Here is a 24,775-nt window from a genome sequence, read left to right on the forward strand (position 1 = left end):
CTGTCAGAAACATGGGAATCTGCCATCACTGACTTCGCATTCTGCAAATGTTGTTTGCCTGGCTGTCATGCTTCAATCAGTGGTCCGCAATAGACAGGCAGATATGGACCTCTGACTTCAGCATGACCTTCTGACAGCATACTTGTTCTTAGTCAGTGACACATACATATTTGAAGCCAATAGGTCTGTATAACAGCCAGATAACTTGCATTTTCAGAAGGGGGCAGCTAAAAACATAAGGAACTAATAGAGGTTAAGGAACTAATAGAGACTTTCTTGCTAAATATATATTTTTTATTTTGGATTGAGAAGAGGAGAGTTACAATTTAATTGCTAAAATTCAAAAGATGACCAGCACTCCAACAGCAAACATTCAGGTAGACCATGTCAACTGTATTGGGGTCCTTACGGGCATTCCGTTTTTTAGTTCAGTCCATGTTTTTTTTTTTTTTTGTAGATGTAGAGCCCTGGGGTTTAGTCGGAGCTCCTAACCAAATTTCTTGTGAGGAGTATCTTCTGTAGTTAAAGTGATTGTAAGGCTTCATCCTCCTTCTTCTTCTCTCTTTTTTTTTTTTTTTTCTTTCTCTTTTAAATAACAAACATGTCATACTTACCTCCACTGTGCAGCAGGTTTTGCACATAGTGACCCCTATTCTTAACCTCTGGGGTCCCTCGGCGGCTCTTGCGGTTCCTCCTCTTATCAAGTGACTCCCTAGGAGAAGCGATCCGAATGATACAAATGCCGGACTTGGCCCCGGCACCCGTGTCATTGGATTTGATTGACAGCAGTGGGAGCCAATGGCTGCTATGCTATCAATCTATCCAATCAAGAGCTGGGACTCTGTGCAGAGAGGGAGAGTGCGTCTCCGCTGAGTGAATGAAGGGGTACGGTTAAATAAGACGGGGGACTGGGGGGGCCAGTCACTGCCAGAAGTTTTTTCACCTTAATGCATAGGATGCATTAAGGTGAAAAAACACAAGGGTTTAAAACCCCTTTAATTGATGGGGATCCGTTGATTTCTTGCTCAGTTTGGCCTGGTTGTACTTTCCTCTTCCACCACCAGGTGGCTGGGCACTTGGCGGTATTGGCTTGAGAAGGACAACTCAAGGTCAGGTTATGGGTATATAGGGTATCTCAGCCAATGGGCAGGGATTTTGTTGAATCCCTTGGCCTGCTGGGAGAGCCTATATATTCGGGTGAGGTCAGGTGATCCAGGTTCTTGTGTGTCACCCTGACCGCCATTTGGGTGGAGGAGTATCATTTGCCCTGGGCTGCTAGGCCGGAGTTTGGGCCTATCCCAGGGGCATCGGGCTGCCAGACTGTGTGAGGGCCTATCCAGAAGTAAGAGGGCAGCACAGATTTGGGATTGTGTCTTGCAGTCCAACCAAAAGTGACGGTTCGGTCAGAGAACCCATCGCGGTCGGAGGCAGAAGGGAAGCTGTCACCACTAAGGGACCAATCACCTTTACCAGGGACCACAGTGAGTAACTGAAGCAAGTACCAGAGCATTATTCTCACCGAATAGGCAGAGTAGCCTTGTGTGCCAAGTTAGGGACAGAGCCAGTCAGCAAGGGTGTAGCTGGAAAAGTATTCAAAGTGCCAAGCTAGGGACCCTGCATGGAAGTGTAGGTGACGCTTGAGGGAGATACCACTGCAAAAGCCTTGAGGAGCTCACGGGATTCAGAGTTAGTAAATCAGAGGGTCCAGTGAGAGACCAGGAGCTCAAGGGGTTGAAGAACTACGAGAAGTTGTTGTAAAACTGAGAGAACTATTATTTTGAGTTGGGAACTGTTTAAGTACTGTTACCATAGGAGACTGCAATCCACATGCAGAAGTGGCGCCATGCTGGGGCCTTTGCCTGTACGGCTGTCATCCTATTGAAGTCTGAGTCTGCCATTTGAAATTGCAACTGTCCTGGCCCTAATCCTCTTTCCCTTGCATAATATAAAAAGGGCTGTCAAAGAAATAAAACCTCTTTTACATCGGAGAAGTGTCTGGCGCCCAATGACTTTTACCACCTTTTCCCCTACTATGCCTCACATCCCACTACATATTGAAGGATGTCAGCTATCTTTGCCCTTGAAGGTTCCCATTAGACTGGAAGAGGTCAGAGATTTTGCTACTTTAAAAAAGGATCAAAAACAGATATGGATGTCAATTTTTACATCCATTTTCATGTCCGCTGACATCCGTTTTTTACAAAAAAGGTGACTGACCTGAACTTCAAACTCTGTATATAGCTGGTTGCTAAGGAGGGGGCCGGGAAGCTGGCTGCTGCGTTTTTATCAACTGATGAGTTATCAGCTGTCAGCGGATTGCTTCTGACAGTAGTCTCACCAAGCTCTGGGAAAAGAACGGTCTCCTCAGGACCTTTTTAAAAGTTGTCTGGAACTGCAGCTGAGACCGGGGGTACTCAAAGAAATATAAAACTAAATACTCCCATTGTGTAGTACTTAATGAAGGCGAAGTTAATAAAATCGAGTGGGTTACACTTACAAGATGGAAGCCGATTGAAAGCGATAAAGCACGTTTTTTTCCCTGAGCTTGGTGAGACTACTGTTTAGTGGTCATGGCGATCTGGTAAGCAGGTTATCTACTCACCTGGGTGTGGAGCTGGACGCACTTTATATGAAGGATTTTTCACGATGTCTTCCACTAACCTATCATCTCTATTCACATGGATGGTTCTTAACCCCTTGTTTATGGGCTTGAATTTCAATGGAACTTGTTGTTTTAGTTTTCTTTTCACTTGATTATTTGATCAATATTTTAACTAGCCCTGCATCTATTTTGCATATTTTATCTGAGTTTTTCTATTAGACTTCAAGGTGATGGCAGCTGTGTAAGTTTTATTCACATATTATTTTCTTTTGAGCGCAACGTTGGCCTTTGGGCTCCTTTTCTACAAAAGTAAAAAAAAGAGCCAGATTTTGACAAGTCCTTTATTAATAGCTCTGAGCTGTCTTCTGCCACGTTGTCTCTCCCCAAGCTGTCTTCTCCTGTTGCTGTCTTTTTCCTTGCCAACGGTTACCCTAAAAAAAAGCCGCTGTTGTTCTGTGGCTGTCCTCCTCCATTGTGTTGTTGCCCGCTGTCTGGCATATGTTATATAGTCATGAGGCATGGCCATCCGATAACGTCACTCGGAAAGCCCACCCCCTTGACTTCACAAGGTCGGGCTCTCCGAGTGACATCATCGGACAGCCATGCCCCATGGCTATATAAGAAATGTCAGACAGTAGGGAACATCGCAACAGAGAAAAAGGATAAAGAAAAGGGCGCCTTCTAAGTATGAACTGTAGAAACTTTATGGTACAATGAATAAAAACACTCACATTGAGGTTAAAAACGATCGGCATGAGGAAAATCCTGCAGTGGTGCATCTCCTCCTTGCTCACTGGTTCAACAGGCTGTGTCATTTAGGAACCCATAGAAAGCCATCCGCCGGCTCTGTACACTCTGTGGCTCAGATGGTAATACAGAGAGGTCTGAGGTGCTCGTGGACCGCAGCGGCATCTGATGTCACCGGATGTGTTTGCAATGCCGTTTCTGAGCCTGCGCACTGTCAAGCTGGATATGCAGGGATTCAACATGCTTTATATAGAGTCCACCATCTTGTGGTGATGGGGGGAAATGGCAGGTGATGAAACGCAGGTGGAGAATAATATGGTTATACAGGTGGGGGGGCCAATGTAATGTAGTACATATTAAACAAAAATCTGCGAGGTGAATGGATCAATCAATTCACCCGTAGAAAAAACAGCGCATAATACTTCATAAAAAAAGAAAAAATTATATGTGATTTGTGCTAATACGAACTATGGAAAAAACATTTATATCTTCCCAAATGCAGTCATACACACTAAGTATTGTCCATGAACACTGTCCATATATCCAAATTAGGCTGAGTAATTGGGATAGTTTCAGCAAAAAAGTTAAAACGAGATATCTATTTCAGTCCATCAACAGACAATAGAATTAAAGATCAAAACTGAAACAAAGTGTCCTGGTATAAATCACAGGGAGTGTACGCTGCAATCCTTCCTTAACATGATTATACTTCCACTAGTATGATGCAGTAATCCCGAATTTACTGGGGTGCAGTCTCAAGGATGAGGTGACCCCCCTTAGTAATATTCTTACCAGATATGCCTGGTTACATAGGCTCTCAGAAATTACTCCTCATCGGTTCGATCTCATCAGCTTCATAAGCGCCAGGTAATACACGATCGGATGTGCTTGGTTACACGGGATCTCAGATGTTACTCATCGGCTGGATCTCATCCACTGCATAAGTGTCGGGTGATTCAAGATCTCCGAAAGAAGCAATTACGGGAAAACAAACATAGCGTGATACTGTCTTATAAAAACACGATTTATTTAAGTAAAAAATGTTGCACTCACACAAAATTAATTCTTTAAGGCATTGATTCATTCAGCGTGCATAGTTCTTAACCACAGTCTCGGGGGAAGTAATAGCATCAGCCGCTAATGGCCGTCACCACTTAGTAGCTCACGGTTAAAGCTGTGCGTCTCTTCCTCCCTCCTGTCAGTTCCTCTATGCTGCAAACATGTGCTACCACCCTGACGCGTTTCGTCGTATTGACATCATCTGAGGGTGGAGGCAATCAGTTCTGACTACTCTTTAATACGTGCGGTATTAACCCTTCGTAAGCATGTATAGATGTATAGTGATTAATCCGACTATGTTATGTACGCTGCTCTCTTTACAGGATACCTGTCAGAGGCTTTCATAAATAATGTTTTTGAAAGAACCATTTCATTATACAGAAGGTATAGAAATTGAAATATTGAGAATTAGGTGAATTCAAAACATAAATTAAAAAATCCAAAAATTAGATTAAAACATCAGGAGAGTCAAAAGCAAAATTACAGATAAAAACCAAAAACGATCATATTCCCCTCACACACTATACCGATATGGCCATGTCGGATTTCTGATAATATGCTAATATGCTAACGATCGCAACGATTGCAAAATCCGGCGCATATATCCCAATGACTTTTATTTCTTTAAAACAGGGAATTTCCATCCCGTTGATCTAGATGCTCTAGGTTTGGACGATCGGTTTTATTGTACAGGGAAATACATAAAGAGAACGGATTCGCAACCTTTTATAGCCTGTCTCATATTTTTTCTCCTAATGGGATCATGAAAAAGCCTCGACTGTAACTGACTTGTGTTCACACATTCTTCATACAGATAGAGGCAAGTCGTCCACTACAAGGCTCCCATTGAGACCATCGTTAATACGATAGATGGGCTATACACAGCACGATCTTCTGTGATACGACGGGGATTTTTTCTGACTCTTATTGGCTGGTTCCAGTGCCGCTATTCTCAATCTGCTTTACATGCGACGTTATGGCTTATGTATTGTGCATGCGACGTTATAGCTTATATCTATATATGGAATTATATACTTATATGGTTAAGAAAACGATAAGAACATTTAAAATTATTTAAAATTATAATGAAACAAACTTACTACCTGTCTCTGTTAATTAACTAATTGTGGTGAAAATTACCACATATTAGAGGGCGATAGCATCCAAAGGCCGTAAACTTATGCGTTTATCGGTAAGCCTATATTTAGGCAGACTTGCCTCCAGTATGAATTAATCTTATATATTTTCCAGGAATGTGTCTATTAAAAATAATTTTTATAAATAATTTTTAAAAATAAAATTCTTTAAAAATAATTTTTAAAAACTCTACTGAACTCAGCATGGATGTATAATACTACCCATATTTACACTACCATCCCTCAATCTTCTATTTCCAATAACTGCAACCCAATTCTTGCTAATAGTCGTGTTGAAATCTAACTTCCACACATAATCACGACCTGCATAAAATACTGATATTTCCTATTTGTCAACTACATAATATAAGATGTAAACTATAAAATGCGAAATGTAAATAATCCCCTCTCTTAACATAAGGATATTATTACCTTAAAGGGATGTTCCTGAGACAGGCTATAAAAGGTTGCGAATCCGTTCTCTTTATGTATTTCCCTGTACAATAAAACCGATCGTCCAAACCTAGAGCATCTAGATCAACGGGATGGAAATTCCCTGTTTTAAAGAAATAAAAGTCATTGGGATATATGCGCCGGATTTTGCAATCGTTGCGATCGTTAGCATATTAGCATATTATCAGAAATCCGACATGGCCATATCGGTATAGTGTGTGAGGGGAATATGATCGTTTTTGGTTTTTATCTGTAATTTTGCTTTTGACTCTCCTGATGTTTTAATCTAATTTTTGGATTTTTTAATTTATGTTTTGAATTCACCTAATTCTCAATATTTCAATTTCTATACCTTCTGTATAATGAAATGGTTCTTTCAAAAACATTATTTATGAAAGCCTCTGACAGGTATCCTGTAAAGAGAGCAGCGTACATAACATAGTCGGATTAATCACTATACATCTATACATGCTTACGAAGGGTTAATACCGCACGTATTAAAGAGTAGTCAGAACTGATTGCCTCCACCCTCAGATGATGTCAATACGACGAAACGCGTCAGGGTGGTAGCACATGTTTGCAGCATAGAGGAACTGACAGGAGGGAGGAAGAGACGCACAGCTTTAACCGTGAGCTACTAAGTGGTGACGGCCATTAGCGGCTGATGCTATTACTTCCCCCGAGACTGTGGTTAAGAACTATGCACGCTGAATGAATCAATGCCTTAAAGAATTAATTTTGTGTGAGTGCAACATTTTTTACTTAAATAAATCGTGTTTTTATAAGACAGTATCACGCTATGTTTGTTTTCCCGTAATTGCTTCTTTCGGAGATCTTGAATCACCCGACACTTATGCAGTGGATGAGATCCAGCCGATGAGTAACATCTGAGATCCCGTGTAACCAAGCACATCCGATCGTGTATTACCTGGCGCTTATGAAGCTGATGAGATCGAACCGATGAGGAGTAATTTCTGAGAGCCTATGTAACCAGGCATATCTGGTAAGAATATTACTAAGGGGGGTCACCTCATCCTTGAGACTGCACCCCAGTAAATTCGGGATTACTGCATCATACTAGTGGAAGTATAATCATGTTAAGGAAGGATTGCAGCGTACACTCCCTGTGATTTATACCAGGACACTTTGTTTCAGTTTTGATCTTTAATTCTATTGTCTGTTGATGGACTGAAATAGATATCTCGTTTTAACTTTTTTGCTGAAACTATCCCAATTACTCAGCCTAATTTGGATATATGGACAGTGTTCATGGACAATACTTAGTGTGTATGACTGCATTTGGGAAGATATAAATGTTTTTTCCATAGTTCGTATTAGCACAAATCACATATAATTTTTTCTTTTTTTATGAAGTATTATGCGCTGTTTTTTCTACGGGTGAATTGATTGATCCATTCACCTCGCAGATTTTTGTTTAATATTTTCTAGTGGTTTTATTGATTTAATACCTTTTAGAACAGCTGCTTAAATTCCACAGTTCCCAGGTAGAAAGCATATTCTTTGATGCTAAGCGCCTTTCATTTGCATGGTTAACGGGCGGAGGTTATCCTAAGCAAAGGTGCACAGTTGTTCAATGTAGTACATATTGAGAATGGGAATGACCACAGGACAAAAAGAGAGGAATGGAACAATAAAAGGAGGCTAAAATAAAATATAAAAACAATGCTAAAATACGTGTGATAAATCTTTAAACATAGGGGAAAAAACATTTAGACTTGCTGTAAGTATTGGACATTCAGACCATCATGGGGGATCATGAGGAGGTACTAATGTGGTGGTAATTTAACAGGTTCCATGTATAGGCAATGGCAACATGATGATCTAAAGTCATTTGTATGAGTAAAATAAGGAAATGTGGGAATCGATATATATAAAAAACTGATAGGGGCACTGGGCATGAGATTTGCAGGCCATCACACATACTCACTCACACCAATATATGTATACACCACAGACATCATTTACTAATCTCATGCCCAGTACCCCTATCAGTTTTTTTGATATATGCTGATTTGTCAGTTGTTAAGGACACGGCAGGTCGGCTGCCCGGCCCCCTCCTTGGCAAAAAAATAGGGTTTTCTTCCATCTTAAAAAGCTTAGTGGAGACGGATGTCAGCGGATGATCATCCGCTAACATCAGACAGTCATACACGCCTGTGTGAAAGGACCTTTAAAAAAACTTTGCCTAAAATTGTAACTCCACTTTCGTGGGGAAAATAAATGGCAAATAAAAAAATATAAATAGTGTATACAATTGCGACACAAGTCATATTCTAATTGAATGTTATCAAAAATTTACCTTTCCTTTTCAATCTGTAGCTTTGTAATTTTCTGTAAAATGCAATGCAATATGGCTACCTGGCGGCGTTCTGTACAGAACGCCCCTCAGAAATATAATTTCCTGCTTGTGTGATTGGCACACTGATACAAGTCAGATTTCAGGCATCCCCAGCAACAAAAGTGAAATTTTTGCTGAGATACTCCCAAAAGGGAAATCACATCTAAAGGGACGCAGACCCTCTTTAGAGCCCGACAGGTGCAGCAGCTGGTTCATAATTAGGAAACCACTCACACACAGGGATTTCTTCAGACTAATTCTGGCCATACACTATACGAAAAGTCGGCCTAACGAACATTCGGCCGTGAGAGCAAACAATAGTGCCATCATGTAATGACTAATAAATCATTCAGTGGTCATTAATGAATGCATTTTTTGTTTTTTTGTTTTTACATATACCTAGTGCAGTCAGTTCGGACGGGAAACACATTAACCTTTTAATTTATGGTTTGTTTGGCAGAAAATTTCCTAACTTGTTCTCCTCCATTTTTTTTTCGGCTCAAAATTTTGTGCCCATTAACTGGCCGAAAAATGAACAAACTGTCAAAATGACCGAATGTCGGACGATTTTTCATATAGTGTATGGCTAGCAATACAAAAGGTAGGAATCTGCAACAAAGTTGGTTTAAAATCCTTGCAATGTACATTGAACACCCAGTGGGGAATGCTTTTTTTCCTCAGCAAGAGTTACTCTTTAAACATAGTCTGGAGTGTTCACCATCTTCTATATTTTGATACATTTGGCATCACCGTAGGCCATGCACCTGCTTCTTAGCAAATACATGAATGGTTGGTACAGGACAAGGCGGATTGATAATGTTTAGCTCTTTATAACTATCTGCAGGAAAGAAGCAAAGGTTTTATTTTTCCTGGTCACTATAATCGTTGGGATGAAAGTTAAAGCGGAGTCCCACCTGAAAATGGAACTTCTGCTTTAAGGGAAGGTGACCCCCTGACATGCCACATTTGGTATGTCATTTTTTTGGGGGGGGGGAGCGGAAACCCTCTTTTTAGAGAGTTCCAGCTCCCACTTTCTCCCGGGGGAAAACAGCGGCTTTGGATGGAAGATCAGCTCTTCCCCCTCCCTCTCGGCAATTATCTGGCACAAGTCACAGGTTTCAGATGACTGCCGGGCCAGTCACAGCGCGCGGCTCGCACATGCGCAGTGCGTGCCCGGCTTCACAGCCGGGTACCCACAGTGACAATACCAGCGCTACAGAGAGGAGCGGGGCTTTGTTCCCTCACATCGCTGGACCCTGAGACAGGTTTCAGCAGCTGCAGTATTTGTAGCTGCTGTCTTTTAATTATTTTTATTTTTTTGGAACTCTGCTTTAATGTGAAATCCATCATTTTATTTATTTATTTACCTTATTATTTATTTCAACCTGACATCTCTCATTCAAAAAAATCAAAGAGCTGGGAGGAAAATGGTCCACTCTAACATCACCTGCATCCAGTCAAATGCAGGCACTGTACAGTTGCTTTATTCTAAATAAAATTCTAAATAAAAAAAATAAATAAATGACTTTTTAACAGTCCAATAAACCATGCACATTCCGAAGTATTACATTTATACAATACTTTCACAGAATACAAAGTAGAATAATGTTCTTGTACATAGCCAAAGCAGGTTTATAAAACGAATTGAACCCGAGATGTGATTAATCGTTTATATCTCACAGTGTATGCATCCCTAGATATGATTTAGGAAGACATTCTCTATGTAATAACCTATACGTGGGGTACCTTTTTGTTGGATTTAAGGAAGAGCTGGGCTTCAAGGGCTTCTGAGAGAGTCTGAGCCTCTACCCAGTGTAATGCCCCAGTTAATGTGGAATTAGTGTATTTTTCTCCCTCTAATACACCGTTCAGGCCATTCAACAGCTGCCAGGGGTTTGGGAAACCTAAGCCTCATTATCCTTGCTTCAGCCTGACTCTAGTAGGGCCAGATTTCCATAGTAGTGAGTGAAATATGAAATTTACCACTTGAAATATTTTAAGGGGTATAGCCATAGGATGTATTTGTGGAGGAAATAGAACAGCTGGGGCATTAAGGTAATTTCTGCTAAAATTGGCTCTACCCGCCGTATCAGCAGGGTAAATATGTTCAGACGGCAATAGTCCACGATCTTATCCGAGATTATGATCCCCAAATATCTGAACTGCCCCACTGTAGGCACTGGGCAGAAAGAAGATAACTTGGGGTTAAAAGCTCCGTCCAGCGGCAACAGGGCTGACTTGGTATAGTTAATAGTCTAGCCTGAATAAGTGCCAAATTCAGTGATTACGTCCATTACCACCTGCAAAAAGAGCCCTTTGTTTTCCATAAAAAGCAGCATGTCGTCTGCATGCAACATTATCTTTTTATGGAGTGCACCATATTTAAAACCCTCAACCAGAGAGCTGGTCCTAATTTTAGCCACCAGGAGTTCTTTTGCAAGGGCAAATAAGAGGGGGGAGAGGGCATCCCTGCCTAGTACCCATACCCAGTGACTTTACAGGTACTTTGAGAGGTGGTGGACCTGGCTGTCAAAATACAAAAGCTGCAGTGGGCGTTTTGTCCATCTGCACTGTGTATCCTGGATGGAGGAATCTGTTGGATTTTTCCCATTCAGTCTGCAGGCTCAATAGATGAAATGTGTCAGCGTATAAATGTCCCAGTGTTTGGGTGTATGTACATGCTTATGCATTCTATTATCTAAAATTACTAAATTTAACAAGTTGCGTTGGCTGGTGAAAGATCTGTGATGCATCATGTATTTCAGTTTTAAGTAATAATTTTGGATTTATTTTTGTGTTTTGCAGAAGGAGAGAAGAATCTTGCAGAACCGCCGTTTAGATCTTGATGCTTGCAAAGCACGACTTAAGAAGGCAAAAGCAGCAGAGGCCAAAGCCTCGGTAAAGTCCAAACTTACATTACTTTTCCTTGTGGGTGTGCATGCCTTTCTAGGGTTTAAAAGGGACCATATTTCCAAATCCACATGCCTCTCATTTAAACATGATTCCCCATACATCATTCCACTCTCATCCAAGTTTATGGCGTGGAGGGATGGTTGGTATAGTAAAGGGTGGACATCATCCCCTCAGGTGCAACTCATAACACCTAATCAGAAATTAGCTTTTCTTGACAGCATGGGCACAGGTGAAGAAAGCGGATTTCTGATTGGCTATGATATATTTGCACCTACATTGTAAAACATTGCCTGGGAATGTATCATACTGATGGGGTAGGCTCAGTTGGCATATCCATCCTAAATCTATTATGACTGGCTGCTATTTAACTCCTCCCTTTGTTTGTTTGTTTGTCCCTCACTAACTTTGTGGTGTCTTTTTTTTTTTTTTTTTTGTGTTCTGTGTTTTTGTTTTGTTTTTTTCCCCATAATTTGCTCAGCTCGAAGGGGATGTGAGTATTTGTTGTCAAGGCCTTTTGCTGTGATAGCTGATTCCTTTTTTTTTTTTTGCTTTCTTGTTCTCATCTGACAGTTTTTTTTTTTCTTTCCACTACCGTTGTATTGGCTGGGGATCAGGGAGCATGGCAGGAAGGGTAGACATGGTTACACAGACACAGGAAATGCATGTACATTCCGAGAGTGATTTATTATCAGTCTGATTTTGTGACCTCTCCAAAAAAAAAAAAAAAAAAATATATATATATATATATATATATATATATATATATATATATATATATATATATATATATATATATATATATATATATATATATATATATATTTATATTTATATTCTGGCGTGAATAAATAAAGAGTAACAGAAGGGCTGCAGTAGTCCGCTATCCTGGAGGAAATGCAGCTCCATGTTCTCTTCAGTCTCAGTAAAGTAACAAAAAAACCTGTTCACATAATCTCTGCCAAATAAGAAGTGAGCTTGGTTTGTCATCTTCCACTTCAGCAGAGATCATGTGACTAAGGGCTTGGCTTAGCTGTTTGATCACGTGACTGCCAATAGTTTTCTTATGTTAGATCTGATGGCTGAAGCATCTTAAACATAATAACTTCATTACAGGAACTGCCCTATGACAGGCAAGTATAATAATTTGTGCACAGCCTATATATATATATATATATATATATATATATACATATAATGTGTATTAATATAATTTTATTACCCTGATATTGTGATGCAGCAGTGAGTGAACCAAGCAAAGTTCGCTGGATGGGCACTATAACAACCAATCAATGTGTGGCTTCTGCTGTCTTAGCAACTCATGAAATCACTGGTTGCTAGGTAGCAGGCAGCCAGCCCACACAATATCCTTGAGTACGTGGATGCAGGCAGATACCAGCTTCATAGCAACCAAAGAGAAGGAAGCCATTTATTTGGTGGTGGTAGGTATACTGCTAATAAATTTTGACTTCCAGATGCAGCAGCTGGGGGCTTGGTGGGTGGGTGAACTGACCATTTAGTTCATCATGTAAAATTCAGGGTGAACTATACATGGCTGCAAACTCCAATTTCTCTTATATTCACCGACTGACACAGCTCCTCTCTTAGCCATTGGATTGTTACGCCACATTTAGGAGAGGACTAGGGATAACATGTTATGAAAAACACAGAACTTTTAGTTCCACCCAAGGGGCGGTCCCTTAGGTAACAACCCCCCAGCCTGCCATGCAGTCTCAGTTTTATTTTGCCTAGTGAAGGAGAAGGACCTAGGAACCCTGCGGGCCCATCAGTCCATGTTTTTTTCCACAGAAGCTTTGCTTTTTGAGCAAGATTAAAGATCCTGTGGTCTGCTATCAACAGCCGGCTGGGCGACAGGCTGGATACCCTTATCCTTGTAGTCTTTCGAGCCTTGCCAGCGAGCGTGTACAGACCAGTGCTATGCACTGGGTCAGCCACAATGTACCTTGGCTCCATAGGTGGTCGGTGAGCGTTAATGCTCCGGGGCACACATATGACTGGGCTACTGATGTCTGTGTCACAGTGTGGCGGGCCAACAGTCACCCCGTACTGATCGGAGAGTAGGTATGTGATGGAATGTCTCCCAGCTTTGCAGGACTGGTAATTACAGCTCTCCCTGCCTCGGTGGGCCTGAGCAGCTGGGAATTCCCTGGGAGGTCGATTCGGGGGTCCCTCACCTCCTTCTCTTCTCTCCCTGTCCCTATCTTCCCTCCCCCCTCCCTATGGGTGATGCTGCATGTGGCTGCTGAGCAGTATGTGTGTCATGTGCTGGGGCTCTCACCTGGGCGGGACTGCGCTGTCTGGCTGTGCCCTGATGTGTGTTTTTCTCTACCTGGGGGGTGCCTGCTGGTTGTGTCTGTCGATCGCTGCAGGCTGTTCACCAACATTTCTCTGTTACTGTCCATCATGGTATTCAGTGTTCAGCTGCCATCTTAGGTGAGGGCCGGCCATTTTCGCAATCGTATAGGTTTATTTTAAATCAACCAGGTTTATTGCGATTTACAGTGCATACATGTTACAGATTACAGTTACAAAAATGCTACAGATCGTACAGCTCCTCAAATAACAATTGTATAACCATCTCAAATCTTCAATGTCCCATCACGTTTTATGCATGAAATAAATAAAGCAAAAGGGTACCTTGTGTCAGTGTTTTGGGTTACTTCACTACCCAGGGGCCGGAGGATCTGCTTGTTATTTACATTACTATGTATTGTGCATAAACCGGCTATGAACAAGTGCTAGACTCCTGCAGCCACCTGTCCCAGATTTTGTAGTATTTCTCAGGACATCCCCTATTGGTGTATATAAATTTTTTGTAAGGGAGGGTGTTGTTTATTTCTGCTTTCCATTCTGCAATGCTCGGGGGATAAGTCCTCATCCATTTCCGAGCTATTGTCTTTCGTGCTGTGAATAACGTCTTGTGTAAAAATGTCTTCATGTACCTGTCGGTCGAGTCTGGCAAGAGTCCTAAAAGGCACATTTTTGGGTCCAGCGTGGCTGGAGAGCCCATTTCGTCATGGAGGAATCTTACAATCTGTGTCCATAGTCCCTGTACTTTGGGGCATGACCACAGTAAGTGAATGAATGTTCCTGTCTCCCTTCCACACATTTGGCACAAGGTGGACTGGGAGCCTCTGTGAGGGCCGGCCATTTTCCCTGTGTTTTGTCCTTTATACTGGATGCTCGGCAGCCATTTTCTTGGAGCCTGAACACATTGTGGCTCGGTTTCAGCGCCATAAGCAGCAGCTCTGGATGAACACAGTGTGATCTCCTATGCACCTGGGAGCTGGCAAGGGACACAGGCACTACTAGCTGGACAGCGCAGAACCAGTCAGGGTGGACCATCACTGTCCTAAGTCCCCATCAGGTGGCAGACCGGGTAGGGTCAGCATGGCTTCAGAAACTGGTGGTTCTTCCCTCGAAATCAAGGCAATTGCAACTGGTTCGCCTGCAGATTGTGCAGTGCCTCTGGACTCTTTGTCGGCAGTCCTCAATTAATTTGTTGCCAAGATGGAGGCGGTGTGTAGGCGCAAAGGTGCTAAAAAGCGCCCCCTGCCCCCCCCCGTCCTCTGGGGAGAGACTCGGGTCCTGCTGAGGCTGATGTCCCCTGCTCTGTTGTTTCAGATGACGCTGACCAGGACCGTTCAGACAGTGAGGATGAGTCCCCGTCCGGGTCCGTGCGTGACAAAGCATTTGTTGGAGCACTTATGACAGCTGTGCGTGATACCCTGAAGATTCAGGAGCCAGCAGATCCTGCTGATGTAGCGGTCCCTTTTGGGTCCCGTAAGATAGCCCGTTCATCTAAGGTGTTCCCGTATCTGACTTATTTTGACAAGTTCATTTACAAGGAATGGTGGTTGACCGCAGCGGACCTTTTCGATCCCTAAATAAATGGCTGTGCGTTAACCCTTTGAGGAGAGCCTTCTCAAAAAATGGTTGGCTCCTCCGGTCGTGGACCCCCCAGTATCCAGGTTAAACAAAGCAACCATGATCCCGGTAGAGGGGACTCCTGCATTTAAGGACAACACGGACAGGAAGGCCGAGGCAGTTGCCCATTCCTTCTTTTACGGTTGTGAGGTCAACCATGCGACCAGTACTGGTATCCGCACTTGTGTCGCAGACACTAACTGAGTGGGCAAAACTGTTGCACCGCGAATTGGGAGAACAGGCTTCTCCTGTCTGCGTGGAACTAGCAGACTAACTAGTGCAAGGCCTGAAGTATGTTTGTGACGTGGCCCTGGATACTCTCCCTCTGTTATCCAGGGCTTTAGTGTCAGCAGTGGTGCTGAGGCGCCTGATTTGGTTAAAATGCTGGTCTGCTGACCAGGCATCCAAAAAAGCCCTGACGGATCTTCCCTTCCTTGGCGACCGGCTCTTTGGAGCCTCTTTGGATGACATTATTAAAAATGCCACAGGTGGTAAGAGTACTCTACTCCCACAGGCCAGGAAGGCTTAGGAGCCACGCCATAGGCAAGGGCCCTCATTTTCCGCTCACAAATGGCTTTTTCGTTTGTCTGGAGCTTCGACCAAGCGCCCTCAGCCCGTCAGGATGACCGCTGAATGACCAAAGCGTCCCTGGAACCACATGAAGGTGAACTCGGGTGGGGGGGTCTCCTTTGGGAGTTTGCAGCCCGGTGGACCTCTTGGCTGTCTGACCAATGGGTCTGCGATCTGATTTCCTCCGGCTACAAGATAGAGTTCCTCTTTTGGCCGCAAAACTGATTATTCCCCTCCAGCATACCCGTGCTCCCAGCTCGCCGGGAGGCCCTTTTGGGGGCGGTAAGGGACCTGCTGAGTTGTGTGTTAATAGTACCTCTTCCAGACTCGAACGTTTCCAGGGGTTCTACTCAAACCTGTTTGTAGTGCCCAAGAAGGAAGGGGTAGGTCCAATCTTGGATCTAAAAGCCCTCAATTACTTGGTGAAAGTACAGAGGTTCAGAATGGAATCAGTTCGCTCAGTAGTTGCTGCACTCCGTCAAGGGGACTCCCTGGCGTCCTTAGACATCCAGGATGCGTACCTGCACATACCCATATACCTTCGGCATCAGAAGTTTCTGTGATTCGCAGTCGGGGAAGCCCACTACCAGTTTGTGGCTCTCCCTTTTGGTTTGGCATCAGCCCCCCGAGTCTTTACCAAGGTATTGGCTCCTGTTTTGGCATTGCTATGGCAGCGTGGGATCACGATCGTGGTATACCTAGATGATCTTCTCCTGAGATCATCTTCCGCCTCAGAGTTAGAGGAGGATGTGGCAATCACCATGCAGACCCTACAGGAATTTGGGTGGCTGTTGAGCCGAAAGAAGTCGGCGATCGTACCGACTCAGCGTTTGGAGTACCTAGGCTTACTGTTGGACTCCATGGAAGCGAGAGTGTTTCTCCCTTCAGACAAGCTGCAGACTCTCAGAGCCGCGGTGAAACTGCTGATGAACCGCAAGTGGTCATCACTACGCTTCTGCAAGCGAGTCCTGGGACTCATGGCGGCCTCCTTCGAGGCAGTACCATATGCCCAGTTTCACACCAGAGTCCTGCAGAAGGAGATTTTGACAAAATGGGACAAATCTCCATTGTCCCTGGATCGGCAGATTCAGGTGAGCCAGTTAGTCACGGGTTCCCTGCTCTGGTGGCTGAGGTCCCCGGCACTTCAGTCTGGGAAGTTATTCCTACCTCTCAAATGGATAGTGATCACAACGGACACCAGCCTATCAGGCTGGGGTTGAGTAATGAGAGTTCAGTTGACCCATATGTCAATCATCAAGGAGGAACAAGAAGTTTGGCCGCCACACGGGAACTCGCTCACATAATTCGGTGGGCAGAGCGACATGTACCGGCCCTGTCGGTCATTTACATCCTGGGAGTGGAGAACTGGCAGGCGGACTATCTAAGCTGCCAGATGCTGGACCCAGGAGAATGGGCGTTGCATCCGGAGGTGTTCAGGCTACTGTGCCTGGATGGGGCACACCAGACGTGGATCTTCTGGCCTCCCGTCTCAACCAGAAGGTGCCGAGATTCGTGTCCAGGACAAGAGATCCGTGGGCAGACGCATCAGACGCGCTGGTGGCTCCGTGGAAATCAGTACCAGCTGATCTATGCCTTTCCTCCACTGAAACTGTTACCACGTCTGCTTCGCAGAGTGGAGGCCGAGGGGATCCCAGTAATAGTGATTGCCCCAGATTGGCCTCAGCGTCCCTGGTACACAGACCTAATGTGCCTGGTGAAAGGTGCTCCTTGGCGACTGCCATTACGAGGACATTCTGTCTCTAGGTCCAATTCTCCATCCTGCTTTAACATCACTGGCTTTAACGGCATGCCTGTTGAGAGCCAGGTGTTGAGGAACCGGGGTCTTTCGGACTCGGTGATCCCAACTATGCTGAGGGCATGGAAATCTTCTTCCCGGAAGATATATCATTGTACTTGGAAGGCATAGATCTCCATGTGTGAGGAGAAAGGATGGCTTCCGTGCTCCTTTTTCTATATCCAGGGTCCTGCTGTTTCTTCAGCAAGGAGTAGACCAGAAGTTGGCTTTGAGCACCATCAAAGGACAAATATCAGCTTTGGCTGTCTTTTTTCAGCCACCCCTGGCATCTCACTCTCTAGTGAGCACTTTTGATCAAGGGGTGTGGCATGTAGTTCCTCCGGTGCGTCCACACGTTACCCCCGTGGGATCTGAACCTGGTGTTATCGGCTCTGCAAAAAACGCAATTTGAAAATATCAGAGATCCCTCTGACTTTTTCCCAGAAAGTGGTCTTTCTAGTGGCCATTACATTGGCCAGGAGGGTTTCGGAACTGGCGGCCTTGTCTTGCAAGTCACCCTACCTGGTCATCCACAAGGATAAGGAGGTGTTGCGTCCGCAACCTTCTTTTCTGCCAAAGGTGGTTTCAGCGTTTCACATCAATGAGGACATTGTGTTACCATCTCTGTGTCCTAAGCCGACACATCCTAAGGAGGTGGCCCTTCATTCCCTGGACGTGGTTCGGGCTCCGAGGGTGTATTTGCCTGCCACAGCTCCCTTTCGGAAGTCTGACTCCCTGTTTGTTTCGGTGGCTGGTCCGAAGAAAGGCGTGGCGGTCTCGTCGGCCACCATTTCCAGGTGGATCAGACAGATTGTAGTACAAGCCTATGCGTTAAAGGGGCAGGTGCCCCCCTTTCCGGTCTTGGCCCACTCCACGAGGGCAATCGGAACGTCTTGGGCCTTCCGACATCAAGCGTCTGTCGCTCAAGTGTGTAAAGCGTTAGATGTCAGTGCATTGGCTGATACCTGTTTTGGCCACAAAGTTTTGCAGGCGGCTGTATAGTTGCAATGGCATATACGATTTTTAATTTTTTCCTGTTTTTTTGGGTAAGAATGCAGTACCTTTAAGTTAATGCACTGTTGCATTTGTTACGGCAGTTTTGGTGTGGTTTGAGGGTAGTGTGTCTCTGTTGAGGAGCACCCTGTTTTTGTGGTGGATTTTCCACACACTGTCATCTTTGTGGGTAAAGTTTTTATACTAGTTCCCACTTGCCATGGTGGATGAAGTTTTTATGCTGTTTTCCCACCCCTCATTTTGGCACTGCTTGGGGACGTCCCAATGGCTAAGAGAGGAACTGTGTCAGTGAATATAAGAGAAAATAGGTTTTTTTGTACTCACCGTAAAAATCCTTTTCTCTGTAATTCACCAATTGACACAGCACCCGCCCCTCCTATTTTTCTTTACGTTATACTGCTTGTTGACGTACTGAAGTTGAATAGCAGGCTGGGGGGTTGTTGGCTAAGGGACTGCCCCTTGGGCGGAACTAAAAGTTCTGTGTTTTGCATAACATGTTATGCCTAGTCCTCTCCTAAAGGTGGCGCAGTTGGTGAATTACAGAGAAAAGGATTTTACGGTGAGTACAAAAAATCCTATTTTCATCCCTAGTGGTCAGTAAGGCTGGATTCACACATATGCATTTTTTGTGCTTTTTGCATTTTGCATATTTGCACTACAGAACGTGTTCCATAGAAAACCCATGTTAAATGGACTGTAGTGCAAATCTGCAAAATGCAAAAAGCACTAAAACTGCATAGGTGTGAATAATATGATCTTTTTTTTTTCTTGATGTCAGTCAGGAGTACATTCAGAGAAACTGAGAAGGACTCAGGAGTAGGCAGTCTTTGAAAGGTTGAGATCTACTCGAATAATATGGAGGAAATTAAAGATCCCCTAAGGAGGGGGTGGCTGGGCGGAGCCATTTAAAAAAAATCCCCCCCAAAAAATATATTTTTATTGGAAGCTTGATAACATGAAGAACACCTAGTGCAGGGATATGCAATTAGCGGACCTCCAGCTGTTGCAGAACTTCAAGTCCCATGAGGCATAGCAAGACTCTGACAGCAATAAGCATGACACCAAGAGGCAGAGGCATGATGGGACTTGTAGTTTTGCAACAGCTGGAGGTCCGCTAATTGCAGATCCCCGACCTAGTGTGTCACAGTAGTGTCCTCTGCCCCCTTCACATCACCCCCCAACTGTAGCGTCTTCTGCCCACACACACACACACAGCGCACTGTGTGGGTAGCACTCTCCTACCTGACAGTTTGTGTAAAGCAGGGGAGCGGGAGGCATAAGCTCCGGTGGGCAGAGTGAAATGCATTGGGGTGTGACCTGTTGGGGGTCCAGGCTGAGACTGCCATTCACTATTACTCAGCAGGCTTTGACTTCATGTAAAAGCCTGGGACACTTCTCTCTACCATTGCCTGGAGCATAGAGACGCTCCCTTCCCAGCCAGCACTCAGTGGTGGGCATGGTACTTTATTCCCATACAGCTGAACTGCTCACACACTTATCTTGGTTCACAGGGAGCAGGAGGCAGCACAGTACTGGACAGTTATAGGAAATTGAACATTTTACAGTTGTCACCAGAACAGAAAGGTAGGGGATTTTTTTTAAAGGTGACACCTGTTCTGTCTTAAAAAAAAAAAAAAAGGTATTCACTTTGTAGAGATTTTCTTCTGTTGCATCTCGGGAACAAGAAGCAAAGCAAAGTATCACCAACAGGACAAAAAACTGACACACATTGTAGTCCTTCCTAGGGCTAAAACAACGAATCGATTAATCGACAACTACTATTTTCATAATCGATTAATCGGCCAGTAACAAAATGGGGTTAAAGTTATGCTTTTCTCAGGGCCCCTATTAGACATACCAGGGGCCTGTGATCTTTGATATCTGAAGCCCCTGACCAACACTGTTTAATAGAAAATAACATTGTGGCGACATTGCACTTTTTCCTTGTCAGCTGCAATTTAGTGGTAAAAACGGGCAGGGCATTGTGAAGGGAGGGGTTTAATGCCAGCGGATTTCATCTGACCTTTCATTTGCGCTCCTTTAGGGTAGTCTAGATCTGACATGGATGAGACGTAAAGTGCAAAGGTCATTAAACACTTCATTCAGATATCTACATAGTCTAAATCTATCTTCAGCAAAGAATTTCTCTGACATTTCCCAGATCAGTATATAATTATATCAGTGTATATTAGGTTGCTGTGTTGGTGAACAAAGATCTGCATGCTTTTGCATCTGAACTTCTATGGAGATGCCTTGTTTTTATTTGCTAGAAGATCTATCCTTAAAGGTAATCTATGTCTTCTCAATTATTTTTGTAACCACATTGAAATGAAAATAATCCTGTCCCTTGCATGCTTGTTTTATTGGCCTTTAATTGATGTTTTTGTTCTTAAAGTTATATAGGAATTCCAGGTATGGATATTTTTACATTGTTAAAACACAAAAAAAAATATAGATTGGACCGATGTATTATACTGTTGTGCTCATAAGTTTACATACCTTGGCAGAATTTATGATTTCTTGGCCATTTTTCAGAGAATACAAATGATAAAACAAAAATATTTATTTCACTCATGGTTAGTGTTTGTCTGAAGCCATTTATTATCAGTCAACTGTTTACTCTTTTTAAATCATAATCACAACAAACTACCCAAATGACCCTGATCAAAAGTTTAATGATTTCTGATAACATGCACACAAGTTGACACAAAGGGGTTTGAATGGCTATTAAAGGTAACCATCCTCACCTGTGATCTGTTTGCTTGTAATTAGTGTGTGGGTATAAAAGGTGAATGAGTTTCTGACCTCCTGACAGACCCTTGCATCTTTCATCCAGTGTTGCACTGACGTTTCTGGATTCTGAGTCATGGGAAAAGCAAAATAATTGCCAAAGGATTTGCGGGAAAAGATAGTTGAACTGTATAAAACAGGAAAGGGATATAAAAAGATATCTAAGGAAATGAGAATGCCAATCTGCAGTGTTCAAACTCTAATCAAGAAGTGGAAAATGAAGGGTTCTGTTGAAACCAAACCACGTTCAGGTAGACCAACTAAAATTTCAGCCACAAGCGCCAGGAAAATTACCATTGATACAAGAGAAGCTGGAAATCGCTGTAGCAGGTCGTAGGTGTATTTTTGGTTTTGGGCTGCCCTAGGCAAGACTAAAATCAGACACCCCCATCTAAATTTATCCCACTTCTTTCTCAAGAGGCTGTGTGGGGTCTATGGTGGACTGTGTCTCCCCCCCCCCCCCCGGATAGCCTGCCACAGTGCTCCCCCAAACCCCTCACTAGCCTACCACCGCACTACCCTCCCACTATGAGAAGAGATGGGAAAGAGAGCGAGATGGGGGGGGGGGGGACATGAAAAAGAAGAGAATTGAAAGAAGGTGGGCGGGGGATGTGGTCAGAGAGACACACAGTTACCTCTTACACCCCCAGTGCATACACTCTTGCGTCTCCAGAGGACAATTGTCAGCTGGGTGCTGTAGTTGGAATGCTCTAGAAAAGTAGAGTCGTCGTCGTCGCCCCCCCCCCGGGTGGGGAGCTCACCTGAGTCCTGAGCACTTGGTGAATAAGTATCGGAAATTGTACAGAGTCCAGATGTGCAGTCATTGGCTATTGAGTGAGCAGTGTCCTTCCCCGGCACTTTTCCCTCTTACCTTGCATAGGTAGCAGTGACAGTGTCAGGCAGTCCTGAAGATCCCAGCCCGGGCGCTTGGTGGACTATTCCCTTGCTAGAGCAGCAAACATAGTGAAACAACCATCCATTCCTGGCACAGTGGTGGGAACCGTGTGTGTGTGTGTGTGTGTGTGCTCCACACAGCTTTCTTCCCTGCTCTTCTGTGACCAATGTAACTATGTAAAATTATCCATACCTGGATTTCATCTTTAAGCTTAATGTCTATTACTAGTTCTAAAAATACAAGTATGTGTTCCATGGTGTCGGTTAAATTTGTAGTGCAGTACAGTGACTGTGTTTGTGTTCTCTCATTTCAATTACAGTATAGGGTAAATTCAGACTGGAAAAAAGCTAAATATGCTTACCTAATTTAATCTTCATTGTTTTTGCTGTACTACAGATCACTTAATGGAGAGCCTATAACTGTATTTAAAACACAGCCATGACAATTTCATCAACCCAGTAAAAATCTTTAAGCTAAATTGGTTTCAGATAAATAGTACACCAATTAGAATATCTAATCTCTGAAAAAAAAAAAAAAAAGTGTTTCAGTTTTTTAAGCTGGTCATTCACTGTAAATATTTGTCTCGTTCAGCCCTTCAGCCCCACAGGCTGATTGAAAGAGATTAATTAATCTCCCCCCTATACACGCTAAACAGCATTGATGGACATCTCTGCAGTGTCTGCTGCTATTGTTTTCTGACAGCCAGTGCCCGCTGCTGTCAGAATACCAAAAACAGTGGCCGCACCTAATTGGCTGCAGTCACTGTTCAGCCAGCACTTTTGTCCAACAGGAGGGTGCCAACAGGGCCACCAATGAGCGATATGAATGCCAAAGCAAATGTAATATCTCCATTGCCACTAACTGGGCGGCTTAAGGTCCGTTTGAGGCATGTTTATGTCTTTTGTAAAAATTAAGTCCACCTAAACTGTCACTGTTGGCGCATCAGACATATAAGGGCTTACTAGGCTCACTATATTCCACCCATGTATAGCATTGCTTTTGGGTGGAATGACCCTATAAGAAGGCATGGTATAAGCTGAAGTTTTTATTACTGCTCGGTAGAAGTGCACCAGGATCCCAGCTCTCTGTCGTGTTTTTTTTTTTTTTTAATATATCATCTTCTCATGCTCTGTGCATGTCGCTAGGCTCTGTGCACCGTACTTTTAATCTTTGCACTGCACTAATGAATTAACTGGGCAGGAAACCTTACTCAAAGGAGATATCCTACAGTGCTTCCAGCAGGTGCCGCATGCCTGATTGCTAATGACTCTCTTATTTTTTTTTATTTGTGGTAATCTTTAGAAACATGAACAACATTTCTCTTTGCCCTCAGTATGCACGTATTGTCAATATTATCTTCTCTTCTATTTTTAAAGTTTGTCTTAGCATCACTGGGAAAATTGTGGCAGCCATTTTGTAGGCGGTACCTAACAACCACATGTGTTGCTGAGGCAATACATAAATAACAATATTTGGTCTACAGGCTGCATTGGCATTTATATTTTAGCAGTATAGAATATACTTGTCACTTGTATGAAGCTAAGCCAGCCTTTTCTGTGCACAGGAGAAGGTGGCAGCCACTCGGTCACAATAAAATTTCAAAGGGATACGCACAATGATAGGGCAATTAACCGCAAACAATATAAAAACTTCCCAGCATTCCTGTCTGCTGCCTAGCAAGAGGTGCCTCATAAGACCCGTCATTAGGCAAATATAGGGGTCAATATGGTAGTGTCAGTACCTTCTGAGCGTAAATACAAAGGGGAATATTTCCCAATGGGGTCACAGACAGAAGTGTTGACTGCATACCATTCAATCTAAAGTTTTTAGGCTTCAAAACCTTTGTTGGGTCCTTTTTAATAATTAGCCCCCTGATGCCGAACCTGTGGCCATGTTTGAAGTGCAGCTCCTGGGCCCCAGCAGTCAGAGGGACCATTGATTTGTAAAGGGCCTCTTAAAGTCTAGTGGATTCATTCAACATGACCCTAGTCTCAGACTGTTTACTAATAGTATGACTTTGGTTTCCAGCTACTCCTGAAGAACAATCTTTGACCATTTCCTCCAGCAAGTTTTCAGTCTTCTGTAGCATCACATGTAATAGCTACTAAATGTGTCCCTTTTTGAGGCACCCTTTTACCTTTGACAACCACTGATTTAGCCCCTAAGTTTTAGAGAACCAGCTTGATCATTGCCTGAGCAAGGTATACTGGTTTACTGGTTTTTGTGAGGTGATTGGGATGACAGTCTTGCCAGTGAAAATTCAGAAAATAGGCCTATGCCCCTTTAAAACCAGCCAGGAAAAAAACAAACTACTTAAAAAAAAATTGTTCCAGGACAATAAATACTGAAAAATTAAGAAATAATAAAGACTGATGGGAAACCTATTGCATTTGAAGCAATAAACCTCTTCCAACTTGTCAAAGATTGCCGAAGTGAAATTAGATCTGAACTCTTCTTTTACTATGCACCTAGTGTGCTAAACAACTAATATTTGGGA

The 24,775-nt window shown here is 43.4% G+C and overlaps 1 protein-coding gene across 8 annotated transcripts in view; it reads left to right on the plus strand.

Annotated features, from left to right (window-relative positions):
- Positions 1–24,775, plus strand: part of SH3GLB2 (SH3 domain containing GRB2 like, endophilin B2) — a 183,727-nt gene that overhangs the window by 109,696 nt on the left and 49,256 nt on the right. For 6 of the 8 annotated variants that reach the window (XM_077478538.1, XM_077478542.1, XM_077478544.1 and 3 more), the window contains exon 6: positions 11,162–11,254. In XM_077478538.1, coding sequence (XP_077334664.1) covers positions 11,162–11,254 — 93 coding nt within the window. Of the gene's footprint in view, positions 1–11,161; positions 11,255–11,747; positions 11,760–24,775 lie in introns of all 8 variants that reach the window. The other 2 variants (XM_077478525.1, XM_077478532.1) reach the window with 1 other exon arrangement.

Source organism: Lithobates pipiens, unplaced genomic scaffold (genome assembly GCF_037356315.1).
Source record: "Lithobates pipiens isolate NorthernLeopardFrog02 unplaced genomic scaffold, aLitPip1_a1.2 Scaffold_1, whole genome shotgun sequence".
NCBI lineage: Eukaryota > Metazoa > Chordata > Amphibia > Anura > Ranidae > Lithobates > Lithobates pipiens.